This window comes from Entelurus aequoreus, linkage group LG01 (assembly GCF_033978785.1).
Source record: "Entelurus aequoreus isolate RoL-2023_Sb linkage group LG01, RoL_Eaeq_v1.1, whole genome shotgun sequence".
NCBI classification, from domain to species: Eukaryota; Metazoa; Chordata; class Actinopteri; order Syngnathiformes; family Syngnathidae; genus Entelurus; species Entelurus aequoreus.
This window is the reverse complement of record NC_084731.1, coordinates 101,170,359-101,195,312: the sequence shown is the minus strand read 5'-3', so window position 1 is coordinate 101,195,312 and position 24,954 is coordinate 101,170,359. Positions and strand designations below refer to the sequence as shown.

At 37.6% G+C, this 24,954-nt stretch overlaps 3 protein-coding genes across 3 annotated transcripts; 2 read left to right on the top strand and 1 right to left on the bottom strand.

Moving 5' to 3' along the window:
• Positions 1 to 8: 8 nt before the first annotated feature.
• Positions 9 to 7,409, top strand: LOC133660529 (protein UXT-like). Its single transcript, XM_062064072.1, has 6 exons — positions 9 to 278; positions 501 to 582; positions 3,604 to 3,671; positions 6,551 to 6,658; positions 6,749 to 6,812; positions 6,898 to 7,409. Exons 1-6 carry the CDS (start codon positions 169 to 171, stop codon positions 6,958 to 6,960), a joined length of 495 nt encoding a protein of 164 aa, XP_061920056.1. The 5' UTR covers positions 9 to 168; the 3' UTR covers positions 6,961 to 7,409.
• Positions 7,410 to 17,785: 10,376 nt separating this feature from the next.
• LOC133660480 (uncharacterized) lies at positions 17,786 to 19,896 on the top strand. The gene is made up of 2 exons (XM_062064018.1): positions 17,786 to 18,609; positions 19,144 to 19,896. Exons 1-2 carry the CDS (start codon positions 17,902 to 17,904, stop codon positions 19,468 to 19,470), a joined length of 1,035 nt encoding a protein of 344 aa, XP_061920002.1. The 5' UTR covers positions 17,786 to 17,901; the 3' UTR covers positions 19,471 to 19,896.
• Positions 19,466 to 24,544, bottom strand: LOC133660469 (uncharacterized). Its single transcript, XM_062063992.1, has 5 exons — positions 24,365 to 24,544; positions 23,654 to 24,259; positions 22,191 to 22,316; positions 21,401 to 21,724; positions 19,466 to 21,114 (listed from the first exon to the last, which is right to left on the bottom strand). The coding sequence occupies exons 1-5, from the start codon at positions 24,443 to 24,445 to the stop codon at positions 20,053 to 20,055; spliced, it is 2,199 nt and encodes a 732-aa protein (XP_061919976.1). The 5' UTR covers positions 24,446 to 24,544; the 3' UTR covers positions 19,466 to 20,052.
• Between the last annotated feature and the right edge of the window lie 410 nt (positions 24,545 to 24,954).

Genomic DNA, 24,954 nt, shown 5'->3' with positions numbered 1-24,954 from the left:
AACAGCATGTTTTTTTTAATCGTATACTTAAGACAAGATACTTGAATATAATGTTTGACAACAAGAAAGTATAAGAAATAATTGTTCTTAAAAAAAAATAATGTAAATGAGCTCAGCAGGTCCCCGGATGTTATCGCGGAAGTGAAACCACAACAAGCTCGAGCGGCCATGGCGCCCACGGCTACTGCTAATGTCAACATGACCACTAATGGCAACGTGGAGCAGAAGGTGTTGCAGTATGAGAAGTTTATTGACGACGTCTTGAAGAAGGATTTACAGTAAGAGACGTGTCACCGCGATCGTCCTGTGGTTTGGTTTCTCTGCTCGGTTTCACTGATAAATAAATGCACGTTAGCTAAGATGGCTGTTAACTTGCAGCAAAAGATCAGTGAACATGTCAACATATAAAGTACATGTCCATGTCCACATATAAAGTACATGTCCATGTCAACATACAAAGTACATGTCCACATGGTTAGAGCTTGTTTGTTGCTTTTCAGAGCGGTGATGGAGCAGCGAGACTCCGTTTATGATCAAACAGCTCAGTACCTGCAGCTCAAGAACACCATACAGAGTTTGCAGGTATGCACACACACATTACATTTAGACTTAAACTTAGACAAACTTTATTGATCCACAAGGGAAATTGTTCCACACAGTAGCTCTGTTTCAAAGGATGGAAAGGATAATGCAGGTATTAAGTATTGAGTAGACTAAACATGTACCATAGTAGCAATATAAAATATACTGTAACATATATGTAAAGGTGAAGAAGGAGCTGAGCCGGAAAGCAAAGCTCTCGATTTACCGGTCGATCTACGTTCCCATCCTCACCTATGGTCATGAGCTTTGGGTCATGACCAAAAGGACAAGATCACAGGTACAAGTGGCCGAAATTAGTTTCCTCCGCCGGGTGGCGGGGCTCTCCCTTAGAGATAGGGTGAGAAGCTCTGTCATCCGGGAGGAGCTCAAAGTAAAGCCGCTGCTCCTCCACATCGAGAGGAGCCAGATGAGGTGGTTCGGGCATCTGGTCAGGATGCCACCCGAACGCCTCCCTAGGGAGGTGTTTCGGGCATGTCCGATCGGTAGGAGGCCACGGGGAAGACCCAGGACACGTTGGGAAGACTATCTCTCCCGGCTGGCCTGGGAACGCCTCGGCATTCCCCGGGAGGAGCTGGACGAAGTGGCTGGGGAGAGGGAAGTCTGGGCTTCCCTGCTTAGGCTGCTGCCCCCGCGACCCGACCTCGGATAAGCGGAAGAAGATGGATGGATGGATGGATATATGTAATATTTACATATTATATATACAGTATATAATATATATTGATATATTATATTGTTATATTATATTATATTTTTATATAATATATAACAAATCCCAATTACCACGTACAAGCCCCGTTTCCATATGAGTTGGGAAATTGTGTTAGATGTAAATATAAACGGAATACAATGATTTGCAAATCATTTTCAACCCATATTCAGTTTAATATGCTACAAAGACAACATATTTGATGTTCAAACTGATAAACATTTTTTTTGTGCAAATAATCATTAACTTTAGAATTTGATGCCAGCAACACGTGACAAAGAAGTTGGGAAAGGTGGCAATAAATACTGATAAAGTTGAGGAATGCTCATCAAACACTTATTTGAAACATCCCACAGGGGAACAGGCAAATTGGGAACAGGTGGGTGCCATGATTGGGTATAAAAGTAGATTCCATGAAATGCTCAGTCATTCACAAACAAAGATGGGGCGAGGGTCACCACTTTGTCAACAAATGCGTGAGCAAATTGTTGAACAGTTTAAGAAAAACCTTTCTCAAGCAGCTATTGCAAGGAATTTAGGGATTTCACCATCTACGGTCCCTAATATCATCAAAGGTTTCAGAGAATCTGGGGAAATCACTGCACGTAAGCAGCTAAGCCCGTGACCTTCGATCCCTCAGGCTGTACTGCATCAACAAGGGACATCAGTGTGTTAAGGATATCACCACATGGGCTCAGGAACACTTCAGAAACCCACTGTCAGTAACTACAGTTGGTCGCTACATCTGTAAGTGCAAGTTAAAACTCTCCTATGCAAGGCGAAAACTGTTTATCAACAACACCCAGAAACGCCGTCGGCTTCGCTGGGCCTGAGCTCATCTAAGATGGACTGATACAAAGTGGAAAAGTGTTGTGTGGTCTGACGAGTCCACATTTCAAATTGTTTTTGGAAACTGTGGACGTCGTGTCCTCCGGACCAAAGAGGAAAAGAACCATCCGGATTGTTATAGGCGCAAAGTGTAAAAGCCAGCATCTGTGATGGTATGGGGGTGTATTAGTGCCCAAGACATGGGTAACTTACACATTTGTGAAGGCACCATTAATGCTGAAAGGTACATACAGGTTTTGGAGCAACATACACTACCGTTCAAAAGTTTGGGGTCACCCAAACAATTTTGTGGAATAGCCTTCATTTCTAAGAACAAGAATAGACTGTCGAGTTTCAGATGAAACTTCTCTTTTCTGGCCATTTTGAGCGTTTAATTGACCCCACAAATGTGATGCTCCAGAAACTCAATCTGCTCAAAGGAAGGTCAGTTTTGTAGCTTCTGTAACGAGCTAAACTGTTTTCAGATGTGTGAACATGATTGCACAAGGGTTTTCTTATCATCAATTAGCCAACTGAGCCAATGAGCAAACACATTGTACCATTAGAACACTGGAGTGATAGTTTCTGGAAATCGGCCTCTATACACCTATGTAGATATTGCACCAAAAACCAGACATTTGCAGCTAGAATAGTCATTTACCACATTAGCAATGTATAGAGTGTATTTCTTTAAAGTTAAGACTAGTTGAAAGTTATCTTCATTGAAAAGTACAGTGCTTTTCCTTCAAAAATAAGGACATTTCAATGTGACCCCAAACTTTTGAACGGTATTGTATGTTGCCATCCAAGCAACGTTACCATGGACGCCCTTTTGCCAATTTCAGCTAGACAATGCCAAGCCACGTGTTACATCAACGTGGCTTCATAGTAAAAGAGTGCGGGTACTAGACTGGCCTGCCTGTAGTCCAGACCTGTCTCTCATTGAAAATGTGTGGCGCATTATGAAGCCTAAAATACCACAACGGAGACCCCCGGACTGTTGAACAACTTAAGCTGTACATCAAGCAAGAATGGGAAAGAATTCCACCTGAGAAGCTTAAAAAATGTGTCTCCTCAGTTCCTAAACATTTACTGAGTGTTGTTAAAAGGAAAGGCCATGTAACACAGTGGTGAACATGCCCTTTCCCAACTACTTTGGCACGTGTTGCAGCCATGAAATTCTAAGTTAATTATTATTTGCAAAAAAAAAATAAAGTTTATGAGTTTGAACATCAAATATCTTGTCTTTGTAGTGCATTCAATTGAATATGGGTTGAAAAGGATTTGCAAATCATTGTATTCCGTTTATATTTACATCTAACACAATTTCCCAACTCATATGGAAACGGGGTTTGTACAATATTACAGTATACGTAACAGCTGCAGCAAAAGAAAAAAGGGCAGCATAAAAAAAATACACAAGAAGTGACTTGCATGTACAGTATGTTGTTGTGTGTGGACAGGAGACAGGCTCTCAGCGCCTGAAGACAGATGTTGACCTGGGATGTAACTTCTACGTTCAGGCAGAAGTGTAAGCTTTTTTCCTCTCTCCCATAGTAGTCATCATAACAACAATAGTAACTAGAAAATGCAATGCTGAAGGAGTGTAGAATATTGTAAGAATATGTTTGCAGGCCTCAAATTTTAACTTTTTAAGGTCAAGGCAAGTGTTGCCTTAAAGGAGGGCTCATATTTTAGGGCACCAAGGCAAGTAAAAAGGGCACCAAGGCAAACATTATTTTCTTTCCAGGCAGGGGCTCCAAAGCATGCATGCATACACATAAGTTTTTTTTAAATTCATTATTAATTTAAACTTTTTAGCTTTTTGTCATTTCATAATGCCTTTATCTCTATGTTTACCTTTTGATAGGGAAGTATTTTTTATTATTATTTATTTTTGAAGTTATGTGCATGTAGATGCTGTATTGGGACAGATCCATTTAGAGTTTGAGCAGAAATACATCGTATAGGAATTAACTACACACAATACAACTAACAAAATTATGTGTCAAATGTTTTTTAAAGTAATACCTTTGTGACATAATTTTTTTTTTTTTTTTTTAAACATGGCGTTTACTTTTTGATATCAAAATAAAACACAAACCAGTTTGGCTAATGAAGATAAAGTCTAATAATCAAGATGTGTTCTTCTCTAACGCCTCCTTGTGGTTCAGTACAACAGTTTGGCCAACAAAAAAACCAAACCGGAGTGACACCTCATTAACTCTGTCACAGCAGCTGATGGACGCTATGTTGTCAGAATGAAAGCAACAATAAAGTTGCAAAGCAAGAATGAACCTCTTCAACATACAAAGCAACACCATATAGTTTTTCTCCTTCGCTGTGTACTTTTAGCGTGGGGACAAGTGTATCCAATATTGTCCACACCTGTCTCCATCTAACAAAAGTGCTTAAACACATGGCAGGAAGCGAGGGAAAATGACTGTAGCGTCCCGGAAGAGTTGGTGCTGCAAGGAATCCTGGGAATGTGTTCTGTTGTGTTTATGTTGTGTTGCAGTGCAAATATTCTCCCGAAATGTGTTTGTCATTGTTGTTTAGTATGGTCTCACTATGTGGCACAGGTTTATAACAGTGTTGGCGTTGTTCATACGGCTACCCTTAGTGTGACATGTAGGTCTGTTGAGTAAGTATACTCCGAGGGTGGATCCCTTGAGCGAGATTAACGGTGTTGCTACACCGTGACTAGAAAGCCAAGTGACGAAAATGCGCATGGGTCTGACTTTGTGTTGTTTAAAATGAATTAATAATTATAGGGTTTTCGGTAATTTATAAAGGAGACGGTCTTACTAAACATCTGGAGTTTAATCTCTATTTATCATTATGTCGTTGACCATTATATCCCATGTCCATTAGCAAGGAAAGAGTCAAGGGCGTTGCCGCAAATGTTGGTCAATTTTTAGGGCATTACGGCAAATGAGAGGGCGGTCGCGGCAATTGCCGCGGTTGCCGTGGTTAAATTCGAGCCCTGTGTTTGAATGTACAGTAGGAATGGTTTGAATATTGAAGTATGCTGGTTTAAATGCGAATGTATAAGGAAAGGTGGAAACGGTTTAACTGTGAAATGGTTTGAATGTAGATATACTGTGATTGTAGGAAAAATTATGTTGACGATAGGAGACTGTACTGCAACGTAGTATGGATTTCGAAATGAAAAATGTATGTGATAATTGCTGAATATTTTTTGGTATTTCACTAACGATAACTGTTAGCATATTATCACAGTACTGTGAGCATGCTAGTTTTTTTTTTAGCTATTTAGCTAATTTTTCAGGTACACACCTCAGAGTAATATATTTTGGTACTTGACGCATGTTACAGTTAGCATTTTAGCATGCTAACACTAGCATGCTAGATAATTTTTTTTAGCTAAATTAGCAAGTATACAGCTCAGTGTCATATTTTTGGGTATTTTACTAATGCTAACTGTTAGCATATTTTCATATTACTGTCAGCATGCTATTTTGTTTTAGCTCATTTTTACTCATTTTTTTGGTACACACCTCAGAGTAATACAATTTGGTACTTGACGCATGTTACAATTAGCATTTTAGCATGCTAACACTACCATGCTAGATTTTTTTTTTATAGCTAATTTAGCAATTATACAGCGCAGTGTCATATTTTTTGGTATTTTACTAATGCTAACTGTTAGCATATTTTCATAGTACTGTCAGCATGCTAGTTTTTTTTAGCTAATTTTTACTAATTTTTTCCGTACACACCTCAGAGTAATACATTTTGGTACTTGACGCATGTTACAGTTAGCATTTTAGCATGCTAACACTAGCATGCTAGATTATTTTTTTTAGCTAATTTAGCAAGTATACAGATCAGTGTCATATTTTTTGGTATTTCACTAATGATAACTGTTAGCATATTATCATCGTACTGTCAGCATGCTACCTTTTTTATCTAATTTTACTCATTTTTTAGGTACACACCTCAGAGTAATACAATTTGGTACTTGACGCATTCTAGCATTCTAACACTAGCATGCTTTATTTTTTAGCTAATTAAGCAGGTATACAGCTCAGTTTCATATTTTGGTATTTCACTAATGCTAACTATTAGCATATTAGCATGGTATTGTCAGCATGCTAGCTTTTTTAGCTTGTTTTGCTCACATTTTTGTTACTTGACGCTTGCTAACTGTTAGCCTTTCTACCAAAATTGCATTTTCTAGTTGCCTGAAAAATAATCGATGTATTGTACTGGTTTTGAGTGTGAAAACTACCAAAATGGCCACCGTATCCTTGGATGGTCAGCCTGGGGCTCTCAGTGGAAAAGGTTTGGCCACCGCTGGTGTATGTTTTATTTAGACATGTGCACAAATGAACGCCTGCAACAGATGTCATCCACAATGTAAGGAACTTCTGTGTGTTAACCCAGGGAGGACTCATCCAAGATCTTCGTGTTGGTGGGCTTTGGCTTTTTCGTGGAGATGGACCACACGGAAGCTCTGCGCTTCATCGACAAGAAGACGAATCAGCTCACAGCGTCAGTGACAACTCTCAGCGCTTTTAGCATGTTTGCATTCGAGTTCCTCATGCGAGACGCAGCCGTACTAATGCTGCTTGTGTCTTTTAGCTTCACGGATCAGCTGACCAAAGACGCTGCTAAAATCAAAGCAAACATCCGCATGGTGCTGGAGGTCAGTTTGGTCTTCACACATTACAGGGGAGGCGCTTGTTGATTTGTCTATTGGTAGAAATCAGACTGTTGTTTTCCTCTTTCAGGGTCTGCGAGAACTTCAGGGCATTACAGATCTTCCAGAGCCCAGCAGAAGAGAAGTCTTCTAGATGTTTGGACTCATCTGTGAACCCCCCCGACACGGCCTGGCCAGGACCACCAGCAGAAGGTCAGGATCAGTTTAATGGTTCTCCTGCAGACGTGCCTCAGACAGAGAGCGTGTCCTGCCAGGTCCACCCCTGGATACGATCCACCCAACTTCACCACAAGGCGCCGCTCCGTCATCCAAACATCTCCGGTCGCCATGGCGACAAGATGATGGATCAGTCGGAGGATTTCTTTCTACCACAAAATCAATAAAGTAACTATTTTTGTCAAGGTAGCCAACGCTACTTGAAGTCTTGTTAGGGGGTGACATCAAACCTTTATTGTGAATCAAATGTCACTTTCAGAACAATAAAAGAGTGGGAGTGAGAATAATCCACATTTTGTATCATTAGCAGCACTAACGAGCGGCGTAAGTGGAGGAAGAACACGGAAGTGTTTCCACTCGAACATAGCTCCGCCCCCAATGAAGGTAAAGGATGGAAATGATTTCAGGAATAGGAAATCTCCCACGTCACTGTTTATGTGACAACTTTTTATTTCACAATTATAACTTTTTTCTATCTCATAATACAACTTTTTATTTAACAATTATAACTTTTTTATGTCATAATTTCAACTTCTTATCTCATAATTTTGACTTTCACATAATTGCGACTTTTTATCCTATAATTAGGACTTTAATTACATAATTTTGACTTTCTTATCTCATAATTTCAAATTTTTTATCTAAATTATGCCTTTTAACTCATTATGACTTCAATGTCAACTTTATTATCTCATAATTTCGACTTTTTATCTCATAATTATGACGTTCTTATCTAGTATATTAGACTTTATCTCATAATTATGACTTTCTTATCTAGTATATTAGACTTTATCTCATAATTATGACTTTCTTATTTATTTCTTATTTAGTAATCTAGACTTTATCTCAATTATGATTTATTAATCCTATAATTATGATTTTTTAATCACATCATTTTGACTTTCTTATCTCAACATTTCACATTTTTATCAAAATTATTACTTTTTATCTCATTATTATGACCTCATTTTCACTTTCAATGTTCACTTTTGATTTATCCCATAATTTCACATTTTATATCTAATAATTATGACTTTCTTATTTATTTCTTATTTAGTAATCTAGACTTTATCTCAATTATGATTTATTAATCCTATAATTATGATTTTTTAATCACATAATTTTGACTTATCTCAACATTTCACATTTTTATCAAAATTATTACTTTTTATCTCATTATGACCTCATTTTCACTTTCAATGTTCACTTTTGATTTATCCCATAATTTCACATTTTATATCTCATAATTATGACTTTATATCTCATTATTTCGACTTTATCTCATAATTACAACTTTTTCCACATAATTGATTTTTTATCACAATTTTAATCTCATAATTTAACATTTTTATCCAAATTATGACTTTTTAATCTCATGTTTGAGGAACGCGCATGGCTGCAGTTTTAGTGACCCCAAGTTGCAGGAACCAGGAGAACGGAGAGCAGGTGAGATGAGTTTAATTTACTCAAAACAGAAATCGAGCAGTCTTGCATGTAAGAGTTAACAACATAAATCAATCAACATAAAGCACTCCTCAGTGCTCGAGACAGGCATAAATGGAGACATGCTGATTGGCAGCAGGTGTGGACCGGCCGCCAATCAACAGCAGGTGAGGGAAGAACCAGAGTGCTCAGCGGGACAAACAGGAAATGGGAACAAAATAAGATCACTGATGAAGTAAATACAAAACAAGGAAACAAACAGAAATGAAGTAACAGATCGTCACATCATGACTTCAATTTCAATTTTATTATCTCATAATTACGACTTTTTTTTTATCTAGTAAGACTTTATCTCAATTATGATTTTTTAATCACAAAATTTTGACTTTCTTATCATAATTTTACATTTTTATCTAAATTATGACTTTATCTCATAATTACAACTTTTCTACATACCGGTAATTGACTTTTTGTCACATAATTTTGGTCTCATAATTTCACATTTTTATCTAAAATTAGATTTTTTAATCTCATGACTTAATAATAAATGATAAATGGGTTGTACTTGTATAGCGCTTTTCTACCTTCAAGGTACTCAAAGCGCTTTGACAGTATTTCCACATTTACCCATTCACACAAACATTCACACACTGATGGCGGGAGCTGCCATGCAAGGCGCTAACCAGCACCCATCAGGAGCAAGGGTGAAGTGTCTTGCCCAAGGACACAACGGACGTGACTAGGAAGGTAGAAGGTGGGAATTGAACCCCAGTAACCAGCAACACTCCGATTGCTGGCACAGCCACTCTACCAACTTCGCCACGCCGTCCCCCTCTCAATTTCTCATAATTTCGACTTTTTATCTCATAATAATGACTTTCTTATGTAGTATATTAGACTCTAATAATTACGACTTGTATGTCATAATTTTGACTTTTTCCACATAATTATGACTTTTTATCCTATAATTGACTTTTTATCACATAATTTCGACTTTTTTACATGATTTTTATCTCATTATTATTAGAGATGTCCGATAATGGCTTTTTTGCTGATATCCGATATTCCGATATTGTCCAACTCGTAATTACCGATACCGATATCAACCGATACCGATACATACCAGTGGCGTGCAGTCACTAGAGGCAGGGGAGGCACGGCCTCACCTGCCATCATGGAAAGAAAAAAAAAAGTAAAAAGAAAAAAAATAATTAAATTGTTATATGTATCCAGTGATTATACTAAAGTTATTTTCCAATTAACTTCACCAGTTTTAGATTATTTTTATTTTTATTTTCACATTTGCCGTTCAAATACTGAGAAGAGACGGTGCGGTGATCAGCAGCCAGTTGAGGCACGTCACTGATTTGTGCCTCAACATGGATTGTGCATGTTAGAGCCATTTACTTTTTCTGTCCGTCAAACTCATGACGTCGCTAGAGGGGTTGGCTCAAGGCCAAGTGCCAGTCTACTTAGGGAGGGGCTGGGAGCTTGCTCAGGTGTTGCTGAGTGGAGGCGCAACAGTTTTTGACTGTGTCAGGCTATGATTTGTTTGCTCACGTTTATTTTCCATTTTTGTTACAAAGTGAGTATAATTTACATGACTGTCTGTTAATAAATATTTTGGTTAAACACGGAAATCATTCTGGACATCGATTATTAGCTGGCTGCACACGTCGGAACTAGCTTCATTTATATTCGGCAACCATGTAGCAGTAGAGTATAGGACTTTACCGCTACAGTGCGCAATGACTCGGCTAACTGCTGGCCTGCTGTGCAGTGAGACCGTATTGCTATATGAATTATATTATACATTTCCATAGTTTAGTTAGCTGAGGTATATCATGTCCAGTGTATTTTGTCAACAACTGTATGTGTGTAACATATTTCTTGTGCTGAGCGATCATAAAACTGGAGGCTCGTCTCATAACCCCGCCTCCTGGTGCCAAGCACCTCCGCCGCAGAATGCACCGCCCGACGGGAGCGCCACACCAACCAAAGCCCACACCCAAACCCTCCACGTGCAAGACCGAATCCACCCAAAAAAAGTCACTTAACAAGAAGCCAAAAAGTGCAAAAACAACAATGCTCGCGCGGCGCGCCGGAGGAGCCGTGAACAGGGACACAACATTAGGTACACCTGCAGACTGCTGCGCGGATTTCATATTTCATTCATTCACGACTCTTCCAACACGAACACCACTGCTCCCGCACTTATAAGTAAAGGTAAGACCATAATAACGTTTTTTTTATTAAATGTGCTTTTTTGTGTGCTACAGTTTGTAAGTGTAAAGTTAAAGTACCAATGATTGTCACACACACACAACACTGTAAAAAAAAAAAAAGTTGAGAAAACGCAAATTTTCAAGGCAACATGATGCAACAAGATTTTTGCGTTTTCTCAACTTTTGACTACTGCTGGCCAGACACTGTTTTGGTAGTTAAACATAGTGAAACCTTATTTCTGAGTCTGACTAACTTAAAAACTATAATTATTTTTTACAGTGTACCAAAACAGTGTCTGGTTAGCAGTAGTCAAAAGTTGAGAAAACGCAAAAATCTTGTTGCATCATGTTGCCTTGAAAATTTGCGTTTTCTCAAATGTCTTTTTTTTACAGTGTAGGTGTGGTGAAATTTGTCCTCTGCATTTGACCCATCCCCTTGTTCACCCCCTGGGAGGTGAGGGGAGCAGTGGGCAGCAGCGGCGCCGTACCTGGGAATAATTTTTGGTGATTTAACCCCCAATTCCAACCCTTGATGCTGAGTGCCAAGCAGGGAAGAATGCTCGTATGAGCTTTTAAACATAACCCGTTAACTGCTGCCAATCAAATAGTGAATAAAATACTCTTTAGGGTTCATATGTTTGTAAATCTGACTGTGATGAAGTCAGTGCCTCACCTGACATCAACCTCACCGCACGCCACTGATATATACAGTCGTGGAATTAACACATTATTATGCCTAATTTTGTTGTGATGCCCCGCTGGATGCATTAAACAAAGTAACAAGGTTTTCCAAAATAAGAGAACAACTTCAACTCAAGTTATGGAAAAAAATGCCATATTTATTATTGAAGTCACAAAGTGCAGTACTTTTTTTTAACATCCCTCGAAACGGCAGCTTGGAATTTGGGACATGCTCTCCCTGAGAAAGCATGAGGAGGTTGAGGTGGGCGGGGTTGAGGTGGGTGGGTGGGGGGGGGGGGTAGCTGGGGGTGTATATTGTAGCGTCCCGGAAGAGTTAGTGCTGCAAGGGGTTCTGGGTATTTGTTCTGTTGTGTTTATGTTGTGTTACGGTGCGGATGTTCTCCCGAAATGTGTTTGTCATTCTTGTTTGGTGTGGGTTCACAGTGTGGCGCATATTTGTAACAGTGTTTAAGTTGTTTATACGGCAACCCTCAGTGTGACCTGTATGGCTGTTGATCAAGTATGCTTGCATTCACTTGTGAGTGTGTCAAAAGCTGTAGATATTATGTGACTGGGCCGGCACGCAAAGGCAGTGCCTTTAAGGTTTATTGGCGCTCTGTACTTCTTCCTACGTCCGTGTACACAGCGGCGTTTTAAAAAGTCATAAATTGTACTTTATGAAACCGATACTGATAATTTTGAAACCGATACCGATAATTTCCGATATAACATTTTAAAGCATTTATCGGCCGATAATATCGGACTGCCGATATTATCGGACATCCCTAATTATTATGACTTCTATTTCAACTTTTCTATCTCATAATTTTGACTTTGTATCTCACAATTGCAAATTTTTATCTTTCTTATCTAGTAATCTAGACTTTATCTCAATTACGACTTTTTAATGACATAATTTTGACTTTTTATCTCATAATTATGACTTTCGTATATAGTATATTAAACTTTCTCATATTTACGACTATCATAATTTCGACTTTTTCCACATAATTACTACTTTTTAGCCTATAATTGACATTTTATCACATAATTTCGTTTTTTTCCACATAGTTTTGACTTTTTATGCTATAAAAAGTCTAAATTATGATTTTTTCTCATTATTATGACTTCCATTTCAACTTTTATATCGCATCATTTTGATTTTATCTCATAATTTACACTTTCTATCTCACAATTGCGAATTTTTGTCTCACAATTATGACTTTCTTATCTAGTAATCTAGACTTTATCTCAATTACGATTTATTAATCCTATAATTTTGACTTTTTAATCACATCATTTTGACTTTCTTATCTCATAATTTCAAATTTTTATCTAAATTATGACTTTTTATCTCATTATTATGACTTCACTTTCACTTTCAATGTTCAATGTTTTATCCCATAATTTCAAATTTTCTATCTCATTATTATAACTATATGTTGTTAATTCGACTTTATCTGATGATTACAACTTTTTCCACATAATTGACTTTTTATCACAATTTTGATCTCATAATTTCACATTTTTATTCGTATTATGACTTTTTGATCTCATGACTTCAATTTCAATTTTCTTATCTCATAATTTTGACTTCATCTCATAATTACGACTTTTTTATCTCATTATTTCGACTTTCTAATCTCATAATTACGACCCTTTTATCTCATAATGCCAACTTTTTTTATGTTTGACTTTTATTGTAATAATTTCAAGGCTTTTTCTTTATTATTATTATCTCAAAACACCTTTTAAATTGGGATCTTATTATGCAAAACCTACAATTCTTACTTGTTGGGACCCGTTTTTGAGTATTTGGGTTCCCCATCAGTCCCGAAAATGTAAAATCAATGCATGGTGGATATATTTAGTTACGTCAACAGATATTTCTATTTGAGGGTTAATTTATGGGCCAAACTATATTGGGGAATGACCTTTGGTCCATATGGCCCAGCCCTACACTGGTGTTAGCGACAATGCTAGCACAGTTTAGGGATGTGTTGAATTGAGTGTTACAGTAGCATTGTGTTTATATGGGCAAAATGTACCTTGTTTGAGTGTTAATAATGAAATTGTAATATTTAAGACATTTCATATTACTACTACATTTTTTTCTGTGCTACAAAAACATTTCTGTGCTATTTTTTTTTTTCATTTAGTAGCACCGGTGCTACGAGTGACAAAGCTAAGCGTACAAAGATGGTTGTCGTGACTGACAATGGTGGGGTGTACAGCTGTGTGATGCGAGCCAGGTTTCTGGTAATGTGGCAGCATCATGGTCAGGTACCACATCATATCTGTCAACATTATTAGCGTTTAATTTGTCTAACAAAAGCCATAGCATGTTTTATGTGTGTGTTTGTATTTTGCCAACATGATCAAATAATAATATAAAGTACCATGATTGCCACACACACACTAGGTGTGGTGAAATGTGTCCTCTGCATTTGACCCATCCCCTTCTTCACCCCCTGGGAGGTGAGGGGAGCAGTGGGCAGCAGCGGTGCCGCACCCGGGAATCATTTTTGGTGATTTAACCCCCAATTCCAACCCTTGATGCTGAGTGCCAAGCAGGGAGGTAATGGGTCCCATTTTTATAGTCTTTGGTACGACTCGGCCAGGGTTTGAACTCCTACAACCTACCGATCTCAGGGCGGACACTCTAACCACTAGGCCACTGAGTAGGTATATATATATGGTATGTTGTAAAATGTTTTTCTGTCCTCTTGAGGAAATGACATAGAGTAAGATGTCACTTGGACAATGAGGTACAGAACTGAGGGGATTGACTTCTTTTTTATTTATGGTTTTTAAGCGATTATTCTTATTCTTTCTTGACAAATCGTCTCCATCATCCAGCTATTGATTTCCGGTGGCTGGTTAAAAAGAATAAAAACAGATTGTGTTGTTTTATTAAACCCAATGTTTTAAGCGATTAAAACAGGGGTACACTGAAATATTTTGATATTTTTATTTTCTAAACCAGTGCAATAAATTGATTTTTTAACCTTTAGAGCTCCCCTCCAGTTTGGTCCCGGAGACCCAGAAAAGTCATAAAAATGGTAAAAATAAGTCATATATTGTTTTTTTCTATGCGTACATTTCTAGATCAACTTTAGACTTTTCTATATAATTGTTTTGTTTATGTTTCATGCCTTTTTTGTTAGAGGAAAAACCTGTTTTATGGTAAACACACAATATGCAATATTTTCCCCAGAACAAAATGTAATATTTGATGTGAAGTAGTAGGAGACCCATATAAGTCAATAATTCATAACAACATTGATTTTGATTCATTTATTATTTTTCTAGCAATACATTTTTTTTTAGGGAGGTGTTTAGGGCACGTCCGACCGGTAGGAGGCCACGGGGAAGACCCAGGACACGTTGGGAAGACTATGTCTCCTGGCTGGCCTGGGAACGCCTCGGGATCCCCCGGGAGGAGCTGGACGAAGTGGCTGGGGAGAGGGAAGTCTGGGTTTCCCTGCTTAGGCTGCTGCCCCCGCGACCCGACCTCGTATAAGCGGAAGAAGATGGATGGATAAAAATGTTTTATTCACAGGGTTCTAAAAGGGCCTCACATTTAAAGTGTTAGTTTTATTTTATGTTTTACTTTCAGCGCTTAAATCTTCATATCAACTTCAGCTTATTCTGTCGATTATACATTTTATTATTTTCTGATCGTTTTCTTGTTTGTTTTATGCCCACACAATGTTACGGCACACACTCAAATTATGCAATATTACCCTAAAAAATATTTCAAAGTGGAATATTTGATGTGAAATACTTTTAGCCTCGGTCAGAAATTCATAAAATTTGTTTTGATTCATTATTATTTTTTGAGCAATAACATTGTTTTCAATTCTCGGGGTTCTAAAAGGGCCTCACATTTATAAAAGTGGGAGTTTTATTTTATTTTTTACTTTTAGCGCCTGAATCTTTAGATCAACTTCAGCTTATTCGGTCGATTATAAGTTATTATTATTTTTTTAATCTTTTTATATTTCCCCCAACAAGTATTTCAAAGTGCAATATTTGATGTGAAGAAATAGGAGACCCTAATAGGTCAATAAATCATAACATTGATTTTTATTCATTATTATTTTTTGAACAATATCATTCTTTTTAATTCTCAGGGTTCTAAAAGGGCCTTACATTTATAAAAGTGTTAGTTTTATTTTTTATTTTTTAAAAACTTTCAGCGCTTAAATCTTCATATCAACTTCAGCTTATTCTGTCAATTATTTATTTTATTATTATTTTTATCTTTAATTGTTTGTTTAATGTCCTTTTTTCCTAATGAAAACTTTTTTGTTACAGCAATTATGCAATATTTCCCTAAAAAATATTTCAAAGTGGAATATTTGATGTAAAATACTTTTAGCCTCCACTGTAAGAAAAAATTCTGTAAAAAAACGGTCATCTACTGGCAACTATGGCTGCCAAACGAAAACCATAAAATTAAAGTAAAATATTGTAAACCAAATAATGATCAAAAACATATTTACAGAAATTTTCATGAAACATTTTGCGGAAAAATGTCGTAATTTTACAGATTTTTACTAAATTATTAAGATCAACCATCTTTAATAAAGTGACGATGCAAACAGTTCTGCAGAAAAATACCTTTATTCTACAGAGTTTTTCCAAATTATTACGATCAAACACCTTTAATGAAGTGACAATGCTGGCAGTTCCACAGAAAAATACCATTATTTTACAGATTTTTTCTGAATTGTTAAGATCAACCACCTTTAATAAAGTGACGATGCAAACAGTTCTGCAGAAAAATACCTTTATTCTACAGCATGGGTGTCAAACTCTGGCCTGCGGGCAAAATTTGGAATCTTCCAAACACCAGCCAGCCAGCCAGCCAGCCAGCCAGCCAGAGCTGGCCCAGTCACATAACATGTGCGGCTTTAGCACGCACACACATTAGAATGCAACGCGTACTTCATCAACAGCGATACAGGTTACACTGAGAGTAGCCGAATAAAAAACTTTAACACTGTTAGAAATATACGCCACACTGTGAATCCACACCAAACCAGAACCCTTTGCAGCACTAACTCTTCCGGGACGCTACAAGGTGTGTGTGTGTGGAGGGGAGGTTTGGTGGTAGTGGGGGTGTATTTTGTAGCGTCCCGGAAGAGTTAGTGCTGCAAAGGATTGTGGGTATTTGTGCTGTTGTGTTTATGTCTTGTTACGGTGCGGATGTCCTCCCAAAATGTGTATGTCATTCTTGTTTGGTGTGGATTCACAGTGTGGCGTATATTTCTAACAGTGTTAAAGTTTATTATACTGGCACCTTCAGTGTAACCTGTATCGCTGTTGATCAAGTATGCGTTGCATTCGCTTGTGTGTGCGTACAGAAGCCGCACATATCTTGTGACTGGGTCTGAACGATGTTAGAATGGATGAAAAGCGGACGTGACGATAGCTCATAGAGTACGTTAAAGATTAATTTGTTCAATCTTGGCCCCAACTTTGTTCAGTTTTAAATTTTGGCCCACTCTGTATTTGAGTTTGACACCCCTGTGTTAGATTGTTAGTATGGACATAGACTTTTATATAACAAGCTACATATTTAATGAAAGATAATTACTGTAATTTCACATAAATTTGAAAGTAATTTAAGAAAACAGAAAATGCTATGTATAATTAATTTGGTATTTTTCTGTAAAAAAAATAGAAATAAACATAGTTTGTCATTACTGGCATATTACTTAAAATAACAGGCAGATTCAGATAATGTCTTCAATTCTACAGTTTTATCAACTATTTTAAAAAAAAAAAGAAAAATTACAGTAGAAATTTAGAGTAAATTAACCATAAAAATAGGATTTTTTTTTGGTCAGAAATTCATAACATGGATTTTGATTCATTATTATTTTTTGAACAACAGCATTCTTTTAATTCTCAGGGTTCTAAAAGGGCCTCACATCTATAAAAGTGTGAGTTTTAGGTTTTACTTTCAGCACTTAAATTCTCAGATGAACTTCAGCTTATTCTGTCGATTAAATTTTTGTATTATTTTTTTAATCTTTTTTGTTCATTTTATACGGAGCCCCTAAAGGGACATGGGAATTTTTTTTTTTTTAGACATGTATCTCGTGGCCACGAGAAAGTATCTCGTGGCCACGAGAAACTTTCTCGTGGCCACGAGAAACTTTTTCTAAAAAAAAAAAAAAAAAAAAAAAAAATTTTTTTTTTTTTTTTTTTTTAAATAAAAAGTTTCTCGTGCGCACGAGAAACTTTCTCGAGGCCACGAGAAACTTTCTCGAGGCCACGAGAAACTTTCTCGAGGCCACGAGAAACTTTCTCGAGGCCACGAGAAAACATTGGATGCGTGCGCACGAGAGAGCGCGTGGTTTGAGGTGCGTGTTAAAATGGCAGTGCAGGAGTTAATTCGGCTCTATTTCCAACTCGGACTTCACTGTAAGGACATTGCTGCTTTGCTTGCTAGTCGTCATCGCTATATTGTGTCTGAAAGACATTTAAAACGAATTATGAAGGCATGTAGTCTGTTTCGGCGCAAAGGATACACCTCTTTGGATCGCGTGGTAGATTTCATTCACCAGCAGTTACAAACAAGTGGCCAGCTGTGTGGATATAGGTGGATGTACACTAAATGCAAGGAGGATGGATTACACGTCAAGAAAGAAGAGGTGCGCTTAATTCTTAAAGAACTTGACCCAAGGGGCGTTGAACTCAGAGGAAGGAGACGGCTCCATCGTCGAAACTATTTCGCAAAAGGGCCCAATTATATTTGGCACTTTGACTCTTATGACAAACTGAAACCATTTGGTATCTGTATAAACGGCTGTATTGACGGATTTTCACGGAAAATTATCTGGATGAATGCATTTACGACCAGCAGTGACCCAACAGTCATTGGAGGCTACTATATGGAGGCAGTGAAGAAATTGGGTGGTTGTCCGAGGATTGTCAGGGGCGATCGGGGCACTGAAAATGTTAAAGTCAGAGACTTTCAGCGTTTTCTCCGTCGCAACATTCATGACGGCTCTGGTATTGACAGCTACATCGAAGGGGCAAGCACAGCAAATCAGCGCATAGAGAGTTGGTGGGGTTTCCTCAGAAGAGAATCAATGGAATTCTACATCTCTATGTTCACTGACCTGAAGGACCGTGGTTTGTTCGGTGGTACATACTTGGACCGAGGTCTAATTCAGTTCTGCTTTATGAGCTTCATTCAGGTAAGCGACAATGCATTGTTTTATCTATTTTTTCCAAGCAGTCTGCAGAGATGGAATGAATCAACAGTACAACAGTGCCATCTAATGGAAAAACTACTGAATTACAACATTTTCATCCTAAATTGAGGCCCACAAATGTTCGTTTTTTTCTTTTAACATCCTTCCATGAGCAGACAGTGGGTGTGAATATTAGCATCATGTCCATGTGTCTTCTTAATTACTGTTATTGGTGTCCTACGATACCATATTAATTCATCATCAGTGTCGGGGGGGGGGGGATTTGGTAGCCCTAATCTGCCCCCCCCCCCCAGTACAAGCATAGTGGGCAGCAAACACTGTTTTATTCATTTATGTTTATTAATTTATGTATTTATGCTTGCCCTTTTCCACTCATTTTCTCCTAACTTTATCAAAAACCTCAAGATTTAACATAGATTTTTTCAAGTCATCTCATAACTAAATTAAAGAGCACATGATGAGAATAACAAATTGCATATTAATTTACTTTTCTTTCTCTCTGTACTATTTTTCCAGGATGAATTAGACGAGACCATCAATGTGTGGGATGCACATGTCATCAGACCATCAAAGAATGACAGGGTGCCCAGTGGTCGCCCCCGAATCATGTACATGTTCCCAGAACTCTACACAACTTGTGATTGCATTTCCCCAGTGGAGAGAGCTGATGTACAGTTGTGTCAGAGTAACTGCACATTTCGACCAGCAGTGCCATGTGACACAGACATCTACAACATCTGCAACATTCTGATGGCAGAGTCACGGCTGCATCTTCCAGCTGATGCTTATCAAGCATTGGATCTGTACCTGCACCTGAGGAATGAGATAACATCTGCTCTCTAATTTGAGATTAAATTTTATTCAGATTATTCAGGGCTACAACATGTCCACACTGACTACACTTGAACAGTGCTATGCCACAAACATTAAGAACATTTTGCAGCAAAACTGAGGTGCAAATAGGATTGATATGTCACTATATCCACACTGACTACAAAGAGAAACAAAGCAGGACATGAAAGAGGAAATCAACAGAACTTAACAACCATATGAAATGTATTGTACTTGCATTGAACAGGAATTTCTTTGTTGAATGATGACAAAAATTCTGAACATCATTCAGAGTCACAATTGTATAAAAGATGCACATGAGAAAATGTAATATTTGTACAAAAAGGGACTTTCACCTATGAGAACAGACCCTGCTGACTTATCAAAATTATTAAACTTAAACTGTCTTGTGGAAAAAAATTGAATCTCAATGTACTAACAATTTACAGAAAAAATAAGAAAATAAAACAATTTAAGAAATGTAAACGGTCTCTGTTTTAATAAGAACAATAAATGGAAATCTGTAGAAACAGTTTTGCATCAGACAAATGCCATAATAACCTCAGTGTAGAAGATAGATGTGCTTTCCATTCACTACACAATATCCATTGTGAAGCAGTCGCCAGACAAGACATTATCAAATTCTTTGCGAAACTCAGGGTATGTGCTGTAAGTGCATGGTAACTCAAGAACTGCTCCACACGTGTGTGCTACAGGCCTGCGACTTAAACCACACAATGTGTTAAAAATTACTTCAATTGTGTCTTTGCACAGCACAGTAGATCCTGTGCAGAAGCGTAAGAAGATCTCCAATTTTCTTTGGTCGATGCTTCTCACATACCGTAGCAGGTGGTTAAGAGCAGTCTGCTCTTGTGGATTTAGGCTTTCAAATGATGGTTTTATCATCTGGGCCACTTTCTTGTTAGTTGGCCTCTTAGATTCATATATCTCCATTATGTTGTCTTTGGTTATGAGCATTGGCATAGCATTATGAACACTGGAGTGGAAACAATCAATTATGAACTTTGGCTCTTGAAGAAGAGCTTTGTGTGCCATTGTTAAAATAGCAGCCCGTAAATTGTTTTTAGGGGGAAGGCAGTGTGAGCCCATTCTGGAGAAGACATCAAGTAAGTCCTCCTCAACAGTTTCATCAATGGTACCCTGTAGTGCTTTTTCAAGCGACACACGCTCATTCTCTGAAAGAAATCTGGCAAATGACATCATCAATAGTTCTTCATCCACTGAGCTAACTCCTTTACAACAAGCAAGAACAAAGGCTGGTGACAGTCTGATTGGTAGGATTTTGTGGTCCAGGTATCCTTTCAACCACACTCTTCCGAGAGCTTGCCATTTCTTCTCAGAATAGTCTGGTCGTAGCCTGGGTACTCGTTCATCTTCCCCCTCACACTGGTCCAAGAAGTGGTCCCAGAATGCAGAGTACGCCTCTCTTGACACACCATCACTGTCCATAGCTTTCTCATTTGTAAACTCCATTCTTAGACTAGCATTCAGTACTTTTGGATCCATGAAGACATTAAGGACATCATCAACTATGTTTACTCGTCTTAATTTCAAAATAAGGATTTCTTGGTCAAATGGATCTGGTGATGCTGGAAGACTGCTTGATGATACAGGACCATCATTGATTGTAGAATGCTGCAAGATATTTTAAAAAGGTAATTAGGTGTGATTATTGATTGATTAATCCTTCAGTGAACAGAAAATAATCAAAGATTTTGACAATCAATGTATCAATTAGCATGCAAAAATGGTGATAATGTTGTGGCAAATGAGATTTGGAATGTTTGGATGAAAAATTAATCTAAAAACATAAGCTTAGGGTGAAAGATTTTCGGATGGTAACGTTACAGTTTTTGTACATTTTATAAATGTAAAATGTAATAATTTTACAGGACTGTAAAACGTTAGTGCTACATTGTACCTGCATGCTGCTCAAGTCATCTGGATTCCAGGGAAGAGTGGTGTCTTGAGTATCACTATCATCACCAACAGTGGGTCCAAACTTCACTTCAGAGTCCTCAAGAGATTGTGGAATGGCAGGATTAAGAGCGGAATCTGAGACATCACTTAACAACAGGTCTGCATCTTGATTTGGCACAGGCGTTAAACAGTCATCTTCAGATCCATGCCTTCTTGTTGACTGCTGAGTATGACTGCCAACATCCTCAGTAGGTCGTGGATGCAGGAGCTCTGTGTTACCCATCTCAGGAGTTGCTGATCTTGAATGGCTGATTGTCTCTCCTCTCTATTGATAATTTAATATAAAAACCAAGAAAACAAACAAATGTATTATTATTTGTGTAATTATTATATTATCTATAGTTTGAATAATCTCATCCAAGCTGCTATGTATATTCATGTGACTATAACACTCTGCACCTGAGTAAATTATTTGGTGTATGCATTTTTACTTAATGTAGGATTAAACTCAAAGCGTTCGCAGATTTCCATCTTAACTGCAGATTTAAAACTATAAATTATGGTTTCTTAAAGGCCATTTCTGTGTCCTCATATATTTCACCTGTGATTTATAATAAATATAGCTCAGCGCAGATTTGATTTAAATGACACTACAGAAAACTATAACTATAAAAATATGTTTGAATTTTAAAGAATACTGAACATTTTGGTACAATAAAATCTTCAGACAACACAAGTTCTGTACTGTTTAGCACAGACTGGTTCCATAAAAATGCAATACAAGTGCTTACTTGTTCATGGTTTTGCTGCATTGAGCCACTGGGAGCCAGATCTAAATCAGAGGAGCTCTCTGGATGATCCACTTGATTGAGTCTCCTGGTCTTGTTCCTCAAGGATCGTGTCTTCATTGTCCTAGCCTATAAAAAGGTGAGCAGCAAATTGTGAGCTTATAGACTTGACATAGAAATAAGACAATAGATTTATCCTAAAAAATAAATGACATCTGTGAAAGTACAGGTCACATTGAATAGCAGCACAGGTAAGAAAGCAAAGGTGAAACTTATTAAATTGGCTAATGTTTGAGAACAATAAATATGTATCAACATCATATCCATCATACCTGTGCATATGAGACAGGTGTGGTACACAACCATAATCAGTGTTGGCGCTAAGAATTTTCAAAATGGGGTCCCACACTAAATTTTTGGGGTTCCACTTTTTTGTAAGCTTTTCAAAACAAATTACAAATGTATGTATTATCCTGTGCGTGAGTTGAAGTTTTGTCATTTGAAAGCTATTTGAATTTCAAGCCCTTAATGGCCTACTGAAATTAATTATTTTTTTTACAATGTCAGTTTCTCAGATGACATATTGTATATTGTGTTTTGGAAAAAGGTTGTTATAAACGTTACTTAATTCATTAAAAAAATAATACAAAAGAAAACACATTTTAATGCATATGTAAATGTATTCAGTTATAAACATTCATTCACTTTCTTCTTTCCTTCATGGATTCAAACTTTATTGTTTTCTGTATTATTATTTAATAAGTCGTAGGTGTATTTATTTCAGTATAAAAGTGTAAAAACTTTTTTGCTTGGGTCATGAAATGATGATGATGGTGTGCCAGGGCATACATACATTTTTTATTTACGCTTAAATCTCTAGTCTACATTAACTTCAGATGTATCCCTCATTTCTAAGTTTTTTTAATGTTGTTTTGTTTGTTTGTTCTATACCCTTTTTGTCAAAGAAAACTATGTTTTTTTATGGCAAACATCCATCCATCCATCCATTTTCTACCGCTTGTCCCTTTCTGGATCACGGGGGGTGCTGGAGCCTATCTCAGCTGCCTTGGATAGGTCAATAATTCATAATAACATTAATTTTGATTGAATATTATGTTTTGAGCAATGACAGTTTTAAAGAAAGAAACATCTTTGTTTTATTAGTCAACATTGCAACTTTTTCTAAATGACATTTCACCTCTAAGCTTTTTCATTCCACTTTTGTTATGTTTTTGTTTATTTTAATAGTATTTTTAGAATGTGCCGTGGGCCTTTAAAACATTAGCTGTGGTCCGCAAATGGCCTGCGGGCCACACTTTTGACACCCCTGCTATAGATAATAAAAAAATAAATCTGATAAGTCTATGGATAAAAAGCAGAGCCTGGTGACGCATGCAATCAATATAAATGGAATACCTACAGTAGCATATGTATTGATATCACAAATGTGGCAGAGGATAAATTACCTTCAGTGGCCTTTTCTGTGTTGGCTCGAAGTCCGATGATTCATCAGAGAGAAGTATAATCTTGTTAGACTTGGTGGCTGTGTAGATGCGTAGCATTTTTAGTTTAGTCTGTTCGTACAGCTGGCCCACCGTGACTTCCCGGGGCACAGGACTGTGACTGTAATCACAAATGTCAAACTCGAAGTCTTCCATCAGTCCTTTTGATGAATGCCCATTTGCAAAAAACAAGCATTTGCCTGTCTCCAACAGTTCACCCATAGTCACTGATTTCTGGACGGACAGATTCCGTGTTCCTCCTCCTTTTCTCGTTCTAACCTGGTGATACATTCCACTCTCAAAGTGGAGCCATCCCATTTCAACCCGCCGGGTGATTTTGGCTGCATTTTTTTGGCCAGTAGCGGTGCCTTGTATGCCAGTGTTAGGAGTTCTTAACCTGTCTCTTAATTTCTGCATGAGGGAGGACTTCACTGTCTCTGCTCCTCCCGACTCTTCGTTTGTCACAGTTCTTTGACGGCAAAATGCTCTGAGCGCAAGTCGATCCCCATATCTTTCGATATACTTGCTTAACTCCTTATCTGTCATAATGCCTATGACATTGGTGTCGATCTGTAAAAAGCAAAACTTTTGCTAAATGGTATTTTCTACAGTAAAATAGCAACATTAAAAGTAGGCAATTTTTTACTTTATATAATAGTTAAAAAATATCCTCACCTTGTCTTCTTTTAGTTTGTTGATGACACTTTCAGGTATATTCCGCATTTGAAGGAACATGAATAAATCTACTGCAGCCATCTTTTTTTAATAAAAGGGAGCAAAACTGCTGAGCAACGGGAGATTATGGGGGAGGGAACGTTTTTGTTGGAAATAGAGCCGAATTAACTTCTAAACTGCCATTTTAACACGCACCTCAAACCACGCGCATGCATCCAATATGCTCTCTCGTGCGCACGCATCCAAAGTTTCTCGTGGCCTCGAGAAAGTTTCTCGTGGCCTCGAGAAAGTTTCTCGTGGCCTCGAGAAAGTTTCTCGTGGCCTCGAGAAAGTTTCTCGTGGCCTCGAGAAAGTTTCTCGTGGCCTCGAGAAAGTTTCTCGTGGCCTCGAGAAAGTTTCTCGTGCGCACGAGAAACTTTTTATTAAAAAAAAAAAAAAAAATTTTTTTTTTTTATTTTTATTTTTTTTTATAAAAAGTTTCTCGTGGCCACGAGAAAGTTTCTCGTGGCCACGAGATACTTTCTCGTGGCCACGAGATACATGTCTAAAAAAAAAAAAATTCCCATGTCCCTTTAGGGGCTCCGTAGGCG

What these genes read in the sequence shown, in the direction of transcription:
- LOC133660480 (XM_062064018.1), top strand. Translation starts at nt 17,902, where the DNA reads ATGAAGGCATGTAGTCTGTTTCGGCGCAAAGGATACACCTCTTTGGAT. An exon ending in GCTTTATGAGCTTCATTCAG is followed by an intron (nt 18,610 to 19,143) that starts GTAAGCGACAAT and finishes CTATTTTTCCAG; the next exon opens with GATGAATTAGACGAGACCAT.
- LOC133660469 (XM_062063992.1), bottom strand. Translation starts at nt 24,445, where the DNA reads ATGGCTGCAGTAGATTTATTCATGTTCCTTCAAATGCGGAATATACCT. An exon ending in CACAGAAAAGGCCACTGAAG is followed by an intron (nt 22,317 to 23,653) that starts GTAATTTATCCT and finishes ACCTTTTTATAG; the next exon opens with GCTAGGACAATGAAGACACG. An exon ending in ATGACTTGAGCAGCATGCAG is followed by an intron (nt 21,115 to 21,400) that starts GTACAATGTAGC and finishes AATATCTTGCAG; the next exon opens with CATTCTACAATCAATGATGG.
- LOC133660529 (XM_062064072.1), top strand. Translation starts at nt 169, where the DNA reads ATGGCGCCCACGGCTACTGCTAATGTCAACATGACCACTAATGGCAAC. An exon ending in GTCTTGAAGAAGGATTTACA is followed by an intron (nt 279 to 500) that starts GTAAGAGACGTG and finishes GTTGCTTTTCAG; the next exon opens with AGCGGTGATGGAGCAGCGAG. An exon ending in ACACCATACAGAGTTTGCAG is followed by an intron (nt 583 to 3,603) that starts GTATGCACACAC and finishes GTGTGTGGACAG; the next exon opens with GAGACAGGCTCTCAGCGCCT.